The sequence below is a fragment of the Capricornis sumatraensis genome, chromosome 2 (assembly GCF_032405125.1).
Source record: "Capricornis sumatraensis isolate serow.1 chromosome 2, serow.2, whole genome shotgun sequence".
Taxonomy (NCBI): Eukaryota; Metazoa; Chordata; class Mammalia; order Artiodactyla; family Bovidae; genus Capricornis; species Capricornis sumatraensis.
The window spans coordinates 10,835,762-10,854,790 of NC_091070.1; the positions used below are offsets into that span (position 1 = coordinate 10,835,762).

Sequence of the window (19,029 nt, forward strand, 5' to 3'; positions counted from 1 at the left end):
CAGAAGAATAATCATTTGGATAAGGTGACTTTCTTTCAAAAGAAAGCAAAATGTGGGGCAGTTAGTTATACCTATAAAATCAATTGTCAGCACTTAAGAATGACGGATGCTTATTTCATGACAGATGAGCTGTCATGGACATGATGCTTGCATTTTTACATGCGAATTTCTTCGACATATAAAAGATGGAGAAAGTGATCACTTTGCACTGACTGTGGAATGCTTTTCACTTTAACCCACCTGACACTTAATAGGTGACTCATTGCCCCAAGGTAAAGTCCTTCTGAAGCTTTCAGACTTGAATCTGAATTGATTTGATCCCAGGAAATTGGTCTACCTTGATTATTCTGTTGTCAGCCTGGTTTGGCAATTGGTTCAATGAGTCTGCCTATAACGGAGGTAGGGAGAGAGAAGAGTGGTTGGGGAAATTGACTGATTGAGAGCCATCTGGGGATTTTACTTAATGAGAGGAAATTTAGAAGGGTCCATGTCATCAGACAGTATCCTAATCCAGGAGAGTTTTATCGATTGAGCTTTTTAAATATTAAAAATTGTTAAACAGTCACTTCCCAGAATACTCCTGCTAAAATTATTTTTATCACTTAGAATTGCTAATGGTAAGCAAAGAAGTAGTTTTAAAGTGATTGCCACAGTTAGGGTAGTATTACAATTATCACAGCAGGCATTGTAATTTCCACTTTAAAAGCCTTAAAAATTAATGCGGCATGTCACAGTTAGAGCAATGGTTAATCAAAGAAGAAAGGGTGACAGATATTTTACTGCAAATTCAAGTGTCCAGTAAGTCTGTGATATGGAAATACATTGTAAATAACTTTGGAAAAAGTATATCTTTAATACCTTACTGAATACTGCCTTTGAAGAATATTTAATTTTGAATGAAACAGAAAACCTCCTTAGGGCAGCGGTAAGACAGTCTACTCGCATTTTGTGTTCTGGGGACAAATATGACCTAAATCAAATCCCTTATGATTATACAGTGGAAGTGGGAAGTAGATTTAAGGGCCTAGATCTGATAGATAGAGTGCCTGATGGACTATGGAATGATGTTCATGACATTGTACAGGAGACAGGGATCAAGACCATCCCCATGGAAAAGAAATGCAAAAAAGCAAAATGGCTGTCTGGGGAGGCCTTACAAATAGCTGTGAAAAGAAGAGAAACAAAAAGCAAAGGAGAAAAGCAAAGATATAAGGATCTGAATGCAGAGTTCCAAAGAATAGCAAGAAGAGATAAGAAAGCCTTCTTCAGCGATCAATGCAAAGAAATAGAGGAAAACAACAGAATGGGAAAGACTAGAGATCTCTTTAAGAAAAGTAGAGATACCAAGGGAACATTTCATGCAAAGATGGGCTTGATAAAGGATAGAAATGGAATGGACCTAACAGAAGCAGAAGATATTAAGAAGATGTGGCAAGAATACACAGAAGAACTGTACAAAAAAGATCTTCACGACCCAGATAATCATGATGGTGTGATCACTCATCTAAAGCCAGACATCCTGGAATGTGAAATCAAGTGTGCCTTAGAAAGCATCACTACAAACAAAGCTAGTGGAGGTGATGGCATTCCAGTTGAGCTATTTCAAATCTGGAAAGATGATGCTGTGAAAGTGCTGCACTCAATATGCCAGCAAATTTGGAAACTCAGCAGTGACCACAGGACTGGAAAAGGTGAGTCTTCATTCCAATCCCAAAGAAAGGCAATGCCAAAGAATGCTCAAACTACCACACAATTGTACTCATCTCACATGCTAGTAAAGTAATGCTCAAAATTCTCCAAGCCAGGCTTCAGCAATACGTGAACCGTGAACTCCCTGACGTTCAAGCTGGTTTTAGAAAAGGCAGAGGAACCAGAGATCAAATTGCCAACAGCCGCTGGATCATTGAAAAAGCAAGAGAGTTCCAGAAAAACATCTGTTTCTGCTTTATTGACTATGCCAAAGCCTTTGACTGTGTGGATCACAATAAACTGTGGAAAATTCTGAAAGAGATGGAAATACCAGACCACCTGACCTGCCTCTTGAGAAACCTCTATGCAGGTCAGGAAGCAACAGTTAGAACTGGACATGGAACAACAGACTGGTTCCAAATAGGAAAAGGAGTACCTCAAGGCTGTATATTGTCACCCTGCTTATTTAACTTCTATGCAGAGTACATCATGAGAAACGCTGGACTGGAAGAAACACAAGCTGGAATCAAGATTGCCGGGAGAAATATCAATAACCTCAGATATGCAGATGACACCACCCTTATGGCAGAAAGTGAAGAGGAACTCAAAAGCCTCTTGATGAAAGTGAAAGAGGAGAGTGAAAAAGCTGGCTTAAAGCTCAACATTCAGAAAATGAAGATCATGGCATCCAGTCCCATCACTTCATGGGAAATAGATGGGGAAACAGTGGAAACAGTGTCAGACTTTATTTTGGGGGGCTCCAAAATCACTGCAGATGGTGACTGCAGCCATCAAATTAAAAGACGCTTACTCCTTGGAAGGAATGTTATAACCAACCTGGATAGCATATTCAAAAGCAGAGACATTCCTTTGCCAACTAAGGTCCATCCAGTCAAGGCTATGGTTTTTCCTGTGGTCATGTATGGATGTGAGAGTTGGACTGTGAAGAAGGCTGAGTGCTGAAGAATTGATGCTTTTGAAGTGTGTTGTTGGAGAAGACTCTTGAGAGTCCCTTGGACTGCAAGGAGATCCAACCAGTCCATTCTGAAGGAGATCACCCTGGGATTTCTTTGGAAGAAATGATGCTAAAGCTGAAGCTCCAGTACTTTGGCCACCTCATGCGAAGAGTTAACTCACTGGAAAAGACTCTGATGCTGGGAGGGACTGGGGGCAGGAGGAGAAGGGAACGCCTAAGGATGAGATGGCTGGATGGCATCACTGACTCGATGGACATGAGTCTGAGTGAACTCCGGGACTTGGTGATGGACAGGGAGGCCTGGCGTGCTGCCATTCATGGGGTTGCAAAGAGTCGGACACGACTGAGCGACTGAACTGAACTGAACTTTCCAAAAGTGACTCCAGGGTATATTTGGAAGAGTATGTTAAAGTAAAAGTGACAAGCAAAGCACGTTATAGTTTAGAGAATGAATTAATTGTTTAATAAGTAACTTTATTGAGCCCTTTCATGTGCTCAACAGATGCAGTCTTTGCATTTTCAAAATAGTTCCTTGCCTACTTCCATCTCTCTTTTTCGAGGTTCACTTATTTTCTGTTTTAAGATGTGCCACTTAAAAAATTCATTAGAAAGCCAAAAGCTTTTATTCTCTTAACTATTGCTTTTATTTTTTTTTCCTGCTTTTTACATTACATTATGAAATCTTGGTAAGATGTCAGATATATATCATATTACAATACTGTTTCATTATTGAGGAATATGACACATCAAATAAATAGCATATCATTGCAGAAAGAATGCAGACAGGTCAGTATGTATACTTTTCTTAAAAGACACTGACATGAATGGTTACATCAGGGAATCATGATGTTCTTCGAATATACATAGATGACCTAACATTCTATCGATAGATATAATATTCGCTAGAAGGCCTACCATTCTATTGATATAGATAATCTAGTCAAGAATTGTGATTTTTTGCCTTTTTTTCTTTTAAAGTGCTTTTGAAATCATTGGTTTTTATATGTGCTTTAAAAATAATAAGGAAAAATAATTTCAATTTGTGTTTTGATCATAATGTATGCTTTTCTGAATGTTTTCAGTTCATTTTATTTTTTTTAACATGGATAATGGGAATGATTCTTAGGTTTTGTTTTTTTCTTATTGAATTGGCAGGATAATTGACTTGCCCATGTTTTGAGCTTTTTCCTTGATAATATTTGACTTCGAGAATCTTAAATTGCCATCTTTTCCTTCTGTGTATTGCTTTCATGCTGAGGGAAATAAAAGAGCTGTATGTAATATATACTAACTTTTCAAATGTGAATTTCTTAATGGTTGAAAAGTAAGGAGGATCAGTGCTAAAGTGCACACTTCCTACATGTGTATGCAGTCTTGTCATAAGCAATTTAAGAAAGGCTAGAGTACTGATATGTTAGTATAACCCAGCAGTCTCTCTGCATGTTTCCTTCTGTGCAGAAAAATAACTTATGTTTTCTTGAAAAATTTTTCTTATCTACCTTTTGGTTCCTTAAAAAAAAGGAAAAAAACTGTACATACTTGATAGTCAGGCCTTTGAGGAGTTGATTCCTATTCCTATAAATCACCATGGTTTTAAGCAGTATCATTCCTTTGGCATCACACCAGCCATTTTCAATCCTTCTTTCATAATCTTCCCCTATAGCTCTTCTGCAATGGAAGCAGTGTTCGGTTAGAACATTCCCTTCCCATTTTTCCTGACTGCTACTTATGTCTCCATTAAGCCTCCACTTTTCTCAAGAATTTTCAAGCCTGGCTTCCCTTCAGCCTGTTTCATTACATATAATTTTGCTATTATCTTTGGTGATCTCCAAGTTTAAGTCAGCAGCCCATTGGTCTCTGTGTTTTTATATTTCACTAACTTCCTATTATATAGTGACCTTCAAATCACTCTGCAGCTAATTTCTGTGGCTAAAATTTGTCATCATCTGTAATTTGTGTTCAGATCTTTAGATCTGAAATTTCAGTCTCTTATTGTCCGTATTAGTTTTATTCCTGTATCCTCTTTTAACTATTACCATTGGATTTTCATCTTCCTACATTCCATTGGCTGACCAACTGTTTCTTGCAATCAGTTCTTTTTCCCTCTCAGACTGGACTTCATGAAAAGCTAATCTGGTGACATGTTCACTGGCATCTTCAGTTTCCTAACTTCCACCCCACACATTTTGCTGATCTTCAGTCTGGGATCTACCTAACTCTCTACTTATTCTGTTGCTGCTCTGGAGTGGTACCAGCAAAACTTACATAGAATACCATGTATATTGGCTCCTCTAGAGATCTTGGTTTCTTCCCCGACCCCAGCTCAATTCATTCCATCACATTAAAAAGAAAAAAAATTAATGTAGGCCAATTGCTAAGCATCTAGCCTAGCCCTCTTCTGATCAAGAACTATCCTTTATCTGAAGGGTAAACTATGAAGACTGTTGGGGACCTTCTGAAAAATTTTACTCATTCCTAAAAAAAAAAACACTAGGAGGGAGATGTCCTCCTTCTCCGAACATTATTGTGTTTGACTGTGATGCCAGAAATGGCTGAGGCTGTCCTGCAATGATCCTGAGCCTGCAGCCTCATTAGGAGGGAAGGTGTTGCTGAGAGCGATGCAGAGCAGTGGACCTAGAGCTCTGACATACCGTGTCTGGAGCAGTTCTGCTTGGAATGATGGTAAATCACCTTGTAGTTTAAGCTAGCTTGGATTGGAGTTTTCTGTTACTTGCAGTAGAAAAAAACCCAAGCTGATATGAAACATCAATTCTCGGAATAAGGAGCTGTAAGTGAACAAACCTAAAATGATTGCCTACGTGGAGAAGTAGGGTGAGGACAGGGATGATCAGACTGTCCTCAAGGGAAAGCTGGAAAACCTTACCATGCTATTGGAAATAATTAATTGAGCCATTAGAAGTCATACCTTTGGGTCTTGATGATGTGCTTCAGGGGATGATATTAAGTGACCAGTAGGTAAATGACTTAGGGCTTCCCTGGTGGCTCAGCTGGTAAAGAATCCGCCTGCAATGCTGGAGAGCTGGGTTCGATCCCTGGGTTGGGAAGATGTCCTCGAGAAGGGAAAGGCTACCCACTCGAGTATTCTGGCCTGTATAGTCCATGGGGTTGCAAAGAGTCAGACACAACTGAGCGACTTTCACTTCACTTCAGGAAAACTTTAGGATGTTGGAGTCTGTTGTGTACTTATTGCAGCCATTAGAAAACTCCCAGGAGAGAATGACAAGCACAGGTTGAAACTGGGCTCTCTAAGAGCAGAGAGAAAGATCTTGGGGCATTGGGAGACTGAAAATCTGCCGTCTTTAGTCCATATTTACCGAGTCTGATCATTTGGAGTCTTTCAGAGTTGGAAAAGCCAAATCGTCTATCTATGCTAAAGTTAGTCCAAGTAAGAGAGGGAGGTAGGACATTTAGCAAAAGTTTAAATGAGGTAAAAAAAAACAAGCCTGATTTCTCAGGCCCAGGCACTTCTACTCAAGCATTTCTCACCAAAGGAGACCCAAGTCCATTGTTTTGGATTCCCTCAAGATAAAGGTTATTCAACTGAGGGCCCCCAGGAATCTCCAGGATGCTGAGGTGGTGGTTAGGACACTGACATTTTCAGACACAGAGTCAATGTCTAGACAAATCTTGGGCTATGGCTAGTAGCCAAGCATTAACCAAAAGAAAATAGAAGTTACTTAGCTTGTAGTACATATATTGCCAAAGAAATTCCAAACTTGACCAGCATAGTCTGTGACTGCTCTAAGGCTGTCACTGCTGTCCTGAATTGATGTAACGCTTGGAGCACTGAAGGGGAGGGTGAAACCTGGAGAGTTGTGGAGGGTGGTAGAGTCTGAGCTTGGAAGGACTCATCTTGAAACACCCCATCTCTGCTCTTACAAAAATAAATAAAGTATTTTGCAATCAAAGACATTTTATCTGCTACAACTTCATCTTGAGTACACGATTTTTACTGATATCTTCAGGGCAGGGCTGCATGGAAGTCTCTTAACTCAAGGCCAGGGGCCTGTGTTATCTGTTCCAAAGGTCAATCACTGTGTTTGAGCTGCCTCCCCTATTCTCAGGTCCCTCCTTATGTTAGCCTTACAGCCAAGGCTGGATTCTGTCAGTTTTGTCTTCTTTAGTGTGGTGCATAGAGTGACCTCCCAAAGATACCTCAGCCTAGTTTCCGGAAGCTGAGAATATGGATGAAATATCAGTGCCATGATGACCTTATATGGCAAGGTTGATTTTAAGATGAGGAGATTGTCAGAATGGGCCTAGTCTAATCACAGGGGCCCTTAAAAGCAGATAAATCTTTCTGATTGTTGGGAGAAGGAGAAGTCAGAGGGATTCAAAACTTGAGAAGGATTCGGTGTGGAATGTTACTGGCTGCAGAGATAGAGGAGTCCATAAGCCACGAGTGCGAATGGCTTTTAGAAGCTCAGAAAAACAGCTGGCCCAAAGCCAGCAAAGGTAACAGGGCCCCATGTCCTAGGTGCACAGAACTAAATTTTGCCAACACTATGAATGAATGTGGAACTGGATTCTCCCTCAAAGCCTCCAGATAAGAGCCCAGGTTAGCTGACACCTTGTTTTAGCATCAGGAGATGAAAGGCAGAATTGCTTGCCAGGATTGACAACCTATGGAAACAGTGAGATAATGTATGGGTGGTATTGTTTTAAGCCATGAAATTTGTTGGAATTTGTTACACTGCAATAGAAAAAGAATACATCTGCCCTTGTTTAGCCACTCAGTCTGGTCCAGCTCTTTTTCGACCCCCTAGACTATAGCCCACCAGGCTCCTCTGTCCATGGGATTTCTCAGGCAAGAATACTGGAGTTGGTTGCCATTTTCTTCTCCAACATCCACCTTAGGCTTATGATTATTTCTAGCCATTTTTCCTGCCTTAAATTCTCTTTGAAGTGAACTCTTTCCTCTGTGTTCTAGAGACTTTTCAATCTGGAACAGTAGTTTATCAGTGAACCCCTCTCTTCACAGTTTTGATCACTGTCTTGCATAAGTACCTCCTGGAGACTCCAGGTTTCTCCTTAAACTTAAATTCCACCCCTTCTCTTTACTTCCCCTTTCCCAGCTATCTTCATCACAGCCCTATGATATAGCTTTTATTATCTTTTTAAAGATAAACAATTTCTTTAAGGCCATACAACTGCTTATGCCTGGGCTGAGAATCCAGTTCTCCTGGTCAGAGCTCAGCTATTTAATCACTTCCTTTTATTATTTCTCATGTTAGCTTCATGCTCTTTCTCCCTGTTAGAAATTTGAGGAGACCATTTTTTTGAAGTGATGGACTTATTTTATCATGAATTGTTTCACACTGAGGTGCAAAATATGAAGTATAAAAATGTCTTAAAGTATTTGCATTTTAACTCATTTCTAATTCTAAAATGAGAATTTTTTTTTTTTCTGGGTTCAAGCTGTGGTAGGCATCAGTACACAAGTATGGAGATGCTATTGGTGTCAGTGTTGGGGGAGAGGGGACAGTTTCAGCTTCCTTAGCTGTTGGCTTTTTCATTTGCATCGATGGACAGTGAGGATTAAAGGGTTAGTTCTTGGCCTTTGCTTCTGAGCAATAGCCCTAACTCCCAAAGAGGCTGGCAGAGGGTGATGGCCTTTCGGTCCTTTGACTTTTCTCATGAGTCCCTTCCCAACCCTTCCAACTCTTAAATTAACCTTATTTCTACCTTTATTGAACTTAAAGACCTCTGCATTACATACTGGTGTGTTTCTTGTCACTAATCAAATCACATTATTTGATTAACAATGACTGATTGTACCAAAACCTTTCTGTATCTACATTCTTCTTCACATTGTCTTCCCTATCTGTTTTGAGGTTTCTCCATTTAAAAAGTGTGCCATGGAAATGCAAATCATTATTATTTTAAGTAACATTGTATTATTTTAACCTCTGGTAAATAATAACTGGAGTCTTTTTTCTCTCGTTCTTCTGCTCAATTTTATCTTACCTTTAAGTAATTATTTATGATCATGGATTGATGCATTTTGTTGATGAAAATCTGAAACATATATCTCAGTGTGGTACTACTTCAGAGCAGTTGTATTTTTCTGCCTTTTTCTACCCTAAAAACTATTTTTTATTTAAAATCAGAAAAAAATACAAAGTATTATTTTATGAAAGTTTCTTCTCCTTGTGGCTTAAACTTTATTTTGTTTTCTGGCAGTGTATATGGTGAATTTTACAGTAATTTTTGCTTTCTGTTTCTAATCTGATAGATTCTAAAAGAAAAGGATGAACTGAAAAGCCAGCTTTATGCAGCGCTGCAACAAATAGAGAATCTCCGAAAGGAACTGAATGATGTGCTGACCAAGCGTGCCCTTCAAGAGGAGGAGCTTCATTGTAAGGAGCAGAAGCTAAGTGATGTTAAGTCTCATCAAGCTGATCTTGAACTGGAAGTCAAGGATTCCCTGGATACCATCCATAGGCTGGAAAGTGAATTGAAAACACAGAATAAGATTCAAAGCCAGTTGAAAGCTGAGAAAACTCACCTGGAGGAACAGATTGCAGAGCTGAAGGAGAGCCAGACCAAGGACAAAGCTCAACTTCTTGAGATGCAAGAGGCCATCAAGGACTTGAGTGCCATCCGGGCAGACCTCGCGAATAAATTGGCGGAGGAACAGAGAGCCAGGAAGGAGGTCCTCAAGAACCTTTCTGACCTCAGGACACAAACGAAATCTAAAGATGAGGAAACAGCTACAGTCATTACTCAGTTAAAGCTTGAAAGAGACATTCACCAGAGGGAGCTGGAAGATCTCACATCATCATTGCAGAGTGTGAAAACGAAACACGAACACAATATCCAGGAGCTGATGAAGCACTTCAAGAAGGAAAAGAGTGAGGCTGAGAATCATATTAGGACCCTGAAGGTACCTGCGCTGAGTTATCCTGATGATACTGGAGGAAATTTTCTGGTGGCTCATGAAGTTAATAAAGCGTAAACTTTTAGAGATCATTCTGTATTCCCAAGCACTGAAGGGGAGATAAAACTAACAATAAAGAGGCGTATTCGTGCCTGTTCAGCCAGGTTGAAATGAGTTATAGCGGCCACCCGGGAGTACCTATTGCAGAGGACTGAAACCCTTTAAAAAGAACGGTTAGCTGTTCGGGGAGTTCAGGAAAGGCAGACAGAGGTGGCTGTGAGTCATGGGCCTGAAACGTGCCCGCATTCAACATTTATGATCTTCTAAAATATAAAAGGCAAAGACTTGTCAAGGCCATAGAAGCTGTAACCATGGGCCCTATTAGCATGGTAACTAAAGAGGATCAGTCTGTGGGTTTTGTAAACCCAAGGCTTTTTGAGATTTACCCCTTCTTTTCCAAGTCAGAATTGCCTGGGTAAATGCGTAATTGAGATCTTGGATTTGAGGAAGTATTTCTAAGATGTATATATTATTATATTAGCAGTTATCACATGCAGGGGAGTCATCTCATAACATGATTGTCAGGAGTGTGATAAATCTATCCCCCCTTCCTGCTTTAGTTTTCTCTAGAGCACGCATCATCATATGGTATAGATTTCATGCTGTTTATTTTTCAGTCTCCTTTTATTAGTATGAAAACTCCATGAGGATTGGGATTTGACTCTTGTTTACACCTATATCCCTAGTGCCCAGTTCCTGGAACATTAAAAATATCTTGTTGAATAGGTGAATACATGCATAAATCTGTAAAGATTGATTATATTTTTCTCAAAATTCCTTGAAATGCAACTACCATAAAAATGCTTGTGATAAAGATGAAATTATTAACTATAATTAAGATGCACTTGTAGAATCTTTTCAGCTAATTTATTAATTTTTCTTTAGTCCTGTTTAGTCTACTGGCAGTAGTGAATTTGGAGTTGTTTAAGTTGGGGTGGGCAGAGCAGAATGGAAGCTGGATGAAATAGGTAAGAGGCTTGCATTCTATTTCATGTAGCCTAAGACACTGTCATTTGTAAGATGGATCTTTACTGCGTGCTTAGGAAAAAAAATTACGCCTATGAAAACGTGACATGCTGTCAACTGTAAGATAACATCCCGAGGCAGAGAAGGTAAAATGTGAAAAAATTGTATCTTTTGATATTGGTGAAGTATGGCATAATAGTCTTTCAGTTTTGGTGAGTCCATAAGGAAAAGCAGAATCAGAGATATGGAGAAGAGAATACATATATATATTGGAGAAGGCAGTGGCACCCCTCTCCAGTACTCTTGCCTGGAAAATCCCATGGACGGAGGAGCCTGGTGGTCTGCAGTCTGTGGGGCCGCTAGGAGTTGGACACAACTGAGCGACTTCATTTTCACTTTTCACTTTCACGCATTGGAGAAGGAAATGGCAACCCACTTCAGTGTTCTTGCCTGGAGAATCCCAGGAACAGGGGAGCCTGGTGAGCTGCCATCTGTGGGGTCGCACAGAGTTGGACACGACTGAAGTGACTTAGCAGCAGCATACATATATATAAATACATATATAGAAAATAAAATGCATATCATATATGGATTGGTTGGTTGTGATAATAATAATACTAGCAGACATTTTTTTCAGCACTTAGGTTGTGCTGGTTTTATTACTGTAAGAACTTTATGTGTGTTACTCATTTAATACATCATCTCTGTAGATTGTGTGATGTTAATTTCTCTCCAGTGAAGAAATTCAGACGTGAGAAGTAACTTTTCCAGGGTCTTACACTGGAGAGTAATAGAGATAGGGCTTGAACTAAGGTAGTCAGATACTTGAGTTCTTAACTACATTGCTGTACTGGAAAAGGTTTAGACTCTAGACTGGCTAGGTTTAGTTTTGGGTGACTAGTTGGATAATGAAGCTGTTTGTCCAGATGGATAATATAGACAGAGCAACATATTTGGAGAGAGTAATGTCAAATCCAGCTTCTTAACATGTTGTTGAGTTGGGTGGAAGAGACCTTAAACCTAGTCCTAAGAGGCTAGGTGGAACAGTTTAGTACGTGATAGGTTAGAAGTTGAGGATTAAGTGGAGATTCAAGTTAGATATTTCAGAGAAGGCAATGGCAACCCATTCCAGTACTCTTGCCTGGCAGATCCCATGGATGGAGGAGCCTGGTAGGCTGCAGTCCACAGGGTCGCTAAGAGTTGGAAATGACTGAGCGACTTCACTTTCACTTTTCACTTCCATGCATTGGAGAAGGAAATGGCAGCCCACTCCAGTGTTCTTTCCTGGAGAATCCCAGGGACGAGGGAGCCTGGTGGGCTGCCATCTCTGGGGTCGCACAGAGTTGGACGTGACTGAAGCAGCAAGCAGCAGCAGCAAGTTAGATATTTGGGAGCTAGTAACCCATTGTTAGTAGTTGAAATCACGGGGTTTGGATGACATTATGCAAGGAGAAAGAAGAGGATGAAATTCTAGAACACCACTGTTTAAGGGAAGAATTGGCTAAACTGAGAATGAGTTCCTAGGAAATACAGAACAAAGAACCACACGTGACACAGGAGGAGAACCAGAAGAGAATGGTATCTTGTAAACCTAAGGAGGACATTTTAGAAGAGTACAGTCATGAGTGTCAGTGCAGCAGACAGGCTAAAAGATGAACTGAATAATGTGTTCGTTCCATTTGTCACAAATGTGGGGAGAAGGTCTGTGGGGTGATGTGAGGGGCTGGACCAATAACAGAGGGGGTAGATTTCAGCAGGAGACAGGGCATATCTTCCTCTGAAGGTTCTGAAAGATCTCAGTAAGCTTGGGAAGGTCGATAGGGATGGACTCTGGTTGTGGATGCGAATCTTGAGTACAGCGGCCGTGCAGTGAATTGTTCGTGGTGGTGAAGGCTGATACCAACCGCACGAGGCCAGTCTGGGAGCAGGTGATGTGCTCCCGCGGGGCTACCACTGAAGAAGTGTCATGGACAAAGGAATGAGAGTGGAGGGAAAGGAATCGGTGACCGCAGGCTGCTTGTTTGGTAGGAGTTCCTCGACTGGAGCTTAGATTTTCAGAGTTGAGGTCCAGCCGAGTGGTAATGCAGTGAGTTGCCATTGTGGAATGTGGGTAAAGGTGGTTGGAAGAGAATGGGTCAAATAACTTCGATGTTAGTTTGTTGGGTAGATATTTGGGTGTTCATGATGCTGTTGCAAAGGTGTTAATGGGTCACACCAAAAACGTCAGTGAAGAGGATGACTGGTCAGTTGGCTGCTGCTAACCAGGAAGGCAGAGTCGAAATAGTGTGAATCTCAGTGGAAGGCGGCGTTTTTGCATGAGGTCATGAATCGAGAAATGGTTCTTTCAGGGAACTTTTGGTTTTCCTGGGAATGTTGAAACTGCACCCTCTCTTTCTTCTTGGTATTACCGACATATTTCGTATTCTCATCATCACTATGTAGTTGTGTGATAAACGTGCATTCCAGCAGGAGTTGGTAATAATTTAATCAGTCCTTGCAGATTTAAGATCATCTGTGTAAAAACATCATTCTCACATTGTATTGAAAATATGCTTTCTTGAGAGGGAGGTGAAGTCAGGAGGTACAGCCTGGTTGACAGAAACTGCATTTGCCCCTGGACGCCTTGGCATATGAACAAGATAGCATGCATCATAGTAGCAAGTGGACTTCAGCCTGCTGATTTGGACTGTGGAGACGTGAGACACAGCTCTGAGGAGCCTCCCTACTTCCCCCTTAGTCCCTCTTTCTACCCCCAACTCCTCCCTTTCAGCCTTCAGATACCACCTGTTTGCCTCTTTCAGAATGCTGATCCAAGTGTATCACTTCCTGCTCAGAAACCTTCAAAACCCATTATTATCTCAGAAACAAAGTCTCAGATCTAGTCCAGTCCTCCCTGACATGGTCCCACCTGAGCTGTTCACAGTTGGAGCCTTTTTCTGTTCCCCAGCTGGCCTCTTACAAACGGAAAACCATTTCCCACACCGACTTCTCGCTGCCTGCTCTTCGTCCTGATTGTCCTTCCCCCCAGTCTGCAGGAGGAAAAGGGCTGCCTAACCTTTTAAGGCCCAGTTAATTTTTTAGCTCTCTTACGGATTCACTGAAGATGGATATATCTCAACTGAGGTTGAGAGAAATCTCTTGCTCCTCTGTTTCCATAGCAGTCTGTGGCTACCACCAATACAGTACATTTAGGCTGCCTAATATTTTGGTGTGTTTGGGGTATATTCATATCTCTGCAGAAGGACAGGCAACAGGTATTAGTTGCTTAGATTTTTTTTTTCAGTTTGTTTGTTTTTTATTTGGAAGACTGAGATGAGGGATTTGGTAGTCACTCTTTAATGTGGTACAAAAGCAGCAGCATATGTGCTTAAAAGGAGACCAGGGATTGTGAGAGCTCAGTACTGTTCTCTTAAACCGAAATCACCCATGAGGGACAACCCCACCTCATGCTGTTTTATTAATATAATCCTGTACTTTTGACTCATTTATATTATTTTTTAAATATAAATTTATTTATTTTAATTGGAGGTTAATTACTTTACAATATTATATTGGTTTTGACATATATCAACATGTATCTGCCACAGGTATACACGTGTTCCCCATCCTGAACCCCCCTCCCTCCACCTTCCCCATACCATCCCTCTGGGTCATCTCAGGGCCCCAGCCCCAAGCATCCAGTATCATGCGTTGAACCTGGACTGGCGACTCGTTTCATATATGATATTATACATGTTTCAATGCCATTCTCCCAAATCATCCCACCCTCTTCCTCTCCCACAGAGTCCACAAGACTGTTCTATACATCTGTGTCTCTTTTGCTGTCTCACATATTAAAAATAGTTGATAGCAGTGGTCATCATCAAAGGTTTAATATGTCAAGTTATGTACAAGAGGGCTATAGATAAATAGCTCTGTAAATGTTGTGTTTCTCTTTTGGCTTCACCTTAATTTATCACTTTTTTTGAGTCTAGTAAGTGCTGATACATTACCCATTTTTTTCTCTGCAAAAATTATATATTTTTCCCCATCAAGACCTACCCTTCACATGCCTATTTTTTGAATTTAAATGTAAAATATTTTAATGAAATACTCTTGCTGCTATTAATATCTGAAGGCTCTTTGAAGGTTATTTGAAGGCTGTTATCGCCTCAAGATGATTTCAACAAAGGTAATTTTGTAGAGTCTTATTGGGGTTGGGAGGCCAAGAGTAGAGTTGTGTATTTTTGCCATTTGCTGGCCATATGATCTTTGTCAGGTTACTTAACCTCTTTGTACTTCATCAGTAGAATGGGAACAGTCACGTCTTTCTCTCTCACAGGGTTTTTGTGAGTGACATCACTGTGTAAACCCTAAAATGAAATGTAAACATAATAATGAGACCACCAAAAGAAGTAAGTTCTTTGTCAAACCTAGGCATTAGTGTTCTGGTAAATGTTCTAAAACAAGTTCTCTGGGGGCAAAGGAGGGAGCCCTGATCTGTAGCATTTGCCAAGTTGAGTGATTTAAGAGCCCCCTTCTGACTGGTTTCAAGCCATCAAACAGCACCACTGGATACAGAGTTGGGAGCTGAATACAGCGGCTCCCTGAGAGTCTCTGTGAGCTGGTCCATCTCACCAATGGCCTTAGGGCAAGACTGTCTATACCCATGCTCTTTATAAGACACAAAGAACAGCCAGGCATTCTGCTGAAACTTAAAATCATAATGGAACAGTTTTCCTGATGGGAGACTCTATTTTGAAAATTTATTTTTGGATAGTGAATACAGGATTCCTAATTTAAAAAAAAGATCAGTTGTTTTGTTAACTCAAAGTGGCATCAGGTCTTCACTGAATTTTGTGGGGTGAATAAGATGGAGATTTTGTCTCACACTCACACAACGTCTTCCCTTCGGGAAACTACTTCCCATGATTATGTTCCTGTGTACTGAATTAAATCCATACAGTGAACGTATATAAAGAAGTGAATATATTTTACACATTGAAACGTATTTTAAACAGATTCTACGTAGTCGCTTACAGGCTGTCTCTAGCTGGTGGGTGTAACTAGTACTAACCGCATTGCAAGTGCACCCAGCTGGTGTTTAAAACCTTATGATATACGTACTTTTCAAGGTAGTAAGGCAGAGCAGCTGAAAACGTGGGCAGTAGAGATAATCTCTGGGTTCAAATCCTGGCTGTGTTATGGTCGCTGCAGCCCCTTGGGAGAATTATTAGTGTTGTTCTGCTTGAGTTTCAAAAAAGGAGACAGTAATAATATCTCCCTGGTCAGGTTGTGGTGAGGATGAAATGAGGAAAAGCTATACAAAAAGGTCTTAATGCCATGCCTGACAGAGTCAGCATCCACATTGTCCTTTCAAAGGTATTTAAGTTCCCATACCTGGCAAATCTTTGTTGAATCCCCTCCACACATTATTCCTAATAATATTAGGAAATTACTAATTTTTTTTAAAGCTGATTCTGGTTATATTTCAAATAATAAACGAAAACCAGGCACCTTATTGCATTATTGGTACTGAAATAATCCCTGGTAAACGTTTTTTACTTACTTACTTGTTTATAGATTTTTCGCTGCTGCGATTCATAATCTTTTTAACCCCACAAGAGTGCTATTTATAATTACATTGCACAGAAACACACAATTCTTTCACAGAAAACGAGGAGGTAGCTTGAAAAGGACTATTGTGACGCTCCTCTTATAGAAAACGAAATTGATCAGGCAGCGATATCCCACAGTGTGTCCTTGTGGGGGCATTTCTTGGCAGGTAGTGTCCCTTCTTTGGGTTACACAGACCCCTGCTTACACCTTTATTAAGAGCTTATTACTCATCGTTGTCAGACTTGATTGTTGCATCTGTGTCTTTTATGGTTCATGCCTGTTACCTTTAGCACCTAGTACAGTACCTTGCACTTAGTTGGTTGCCCAGTTAGTGCTAAGCAGAGCTTGAACATACGGAAAGAATGTTTCCTTTGCACGTCTGTCTATGTGGGAATGCTTAGAAGTGGCAAAATCTCCAAGTATTTGCCCACTGATATAACGTGGAATTTCTCTTGTGTACAGTTTGGCTGTGGCCAGTGGACTTTCTCTTTTCTCCTTTTTTTTACCCCCAGGCAGAAAGCTTAGAAGATAAGAATATGGCTAAGGTCCAGCGTTGTCAGCTGGAGAAGCTGAAATCACAGTATGACAGACTGACAGAGGAATTAACCCAGAATGAAAATGAGAACAAAAAATTGAAGCTAAAATACCAGTGTTTGAAGGATGAACTAGAAGAAAAGGTAAAGATGTGGATGGATTCTAATTGAAAAGGCTTATTTGCATTCCTTCTAGAACATAGAAGTTAATAAATGCTAATTTTCAGCTTTCATAGAAAAGTTGTATCAGTGCTAGATAAAGTCATAGAAGTATATTAGGATGCTGTGATTTTTATTCTTTCAACAACTAGTAACTTTCTAATACTTTTTATTTTAAATTTCTAATGGATCTTAAAATAGGTATTTACAGGCAAGGTAGCAAAGAAAGGAGTTATGGTTTATTGAAGACCTACTCTATGGCAAGCATTTATTGATTTATTTATTGATTGATTTATGTGTGCTCATTTAATTCACACAACTCTTTGAGTTAGATTTTATTGATCCCTTTAACTCATGAGGAAACCATGGTTCAAAATAAAATATGTAAAAGTTAAGTGGTCACTGTGCACTAGGCACTCTTCATGCTTATAGTCATTTTATGAAATTGATACTATTAGGCTCATTTTTGAAGTTACAGAGACTGAAGTTTAAGAAGATTGGTAACCTTGGAACATTACCAGCAGACTCACTGCTTTCCTGTCAGTAGGAATTTGGGGTGTATCTGCTGTATATCAGAGCATTTCAGGTGGCACTAGTCAGAGAAGGCGATGGCACCCTACTCCAGTACTCTTGCCTGGAGAATCCCATGGATGGAGGAGCCTGGTGGGGTATAGTCCATGGGGTCACTAAGAGTCGGACACGACCGAGCAACTTCACTTTCCCTTTTCACTTTCATGCATTGGAGAAGGAAATGGCAACCCACTCCAGTGTTCTTGCCTGGAGAATCCCAGGGACGGGGGAGCCTGGTGGGCTGCCGTCTATGGGGTCGCACAGAGTCGGACACGACTGACACGACTTAGCAGCAGCAGCAGCAGTGGTAAAGAACCCACCTGGCAATGCAGGAAACATAAGAGACACAGGTTCAGTCCCTGGGTCGGGAAGATCCCCTGGAGGAGGGCATGGCAACCGCCTCCAGTATTCTTGCCTGGAGAATCCTGTGGCCAGAGGAGCCTGACGGGCTACAGTCCATGTTGTTGTTGTTCAGTCACTCAGTTGTGTCTGACTGCTTGTGATCCCATGTACTACAGTATGCCAGGCTTCCCTGTCCTTCACGATCTCCTGGAGTTGCTCAAACTCATGTTCATTGAGTCGGTGATCACATCCAGCCACCTCATCCTCTGTTGCCCCTTCCTCCTCATGCAGGGTCGCAAAGAGTCAGACACAACTGAAGCGACTTAGCACGCATGCACACTATGTATCAGGCATAGGGTAGAATACTAGGGACTTAAGTCACTACTTTTGTGGCAAAGTGTCGACTAAGAATAGAAGATAGAATATTTAAATTTGTGTTCTGTGTCTTTCAGTTCAGTTCAGTTGCTCAGTTGTGTCCGACTCTTTGTGACCCCATGGACCCCCTGTCCATCACCAACTCCCAGAGTTTACTTAAACTTACGTCCATTGAGTCGGTGATGCCATCCAACCATCCCTGTGTCTTTACCAGCTTCTTGAAAAGATTTGCCTTCCACTGTGATAGAAGTCAAATAGAGAAAAGACTTTTAGCATTTGGATAATAGGATAGGGCAGGATAGACTGGGCCAGATGAATCCTATTCTTGATAAATGTTACTAACTAACATCTGTGATAAAGGAATTATCAAGGGGTAGGGTGTCATAAAACTCTGCATAAACCTCTAGAAGAAACTTTCATGCTTTGCTCTTCTTTTCCTCTGTCATTTCTGTATATATATATATTTACCTTTCTAGTAATTGTTAAAATCAAGGAAAGGAAATTTAAGTAAACTTCGTGTTTATGATTAAATGTGCTTAAGTTGCTAAATTTAGGCCTACAGCCTTGACAGTTGTTGTAATTTAGCTCTTATGTCATACTTTGTTTTCACTATGTCTAATGTTCACAAATATTTAATGTATCTGTTTTCAGGGTGTAGTTGCTTTGGAGATAATGCTTAATTTTCCAAGTTTTTCATAATTAAAATGTAGCCAGAAAGTTGTATTAACGTGTTATATATTTAGTTATTTGCATATAGGAACTAGTGGAGACATTTTTGATACATTGAAGGTGTAAAGGTTACCTTATTCTGCTTAGAATAAATGTTTCTTCACTATTATATTTGTGATGTTCCAGATGCA

At 40.5% G+C, this 19,029-nt stretch overlaps 1 protein-coding gene across 1 annotated transcript in view; it reads left to right on the forward strand.

The window, feature by feature from the left end:
* The window catches only part of CEP128 (centrosomal protein 128), a 441,766-nt gene that overhangs the window by 142,266 nt on the left and 280,471 nt on the right, over positions 1–19,029 (forward strand). Inside the window, exons 13-14 of the mRNA XM_068966164.1 lie at positions 8,922–9,572; positions 16,703–16,867. Of these exons, the coding sequence (XP_068822265.1) occupies positions 8,922–9,572; positions 16,703–16,867 (816 nt within the window). The remainder of the gene's footprint in view (positions 1–8,921; positions 9,573–16,702; positions 16,868–19,029) is intronic.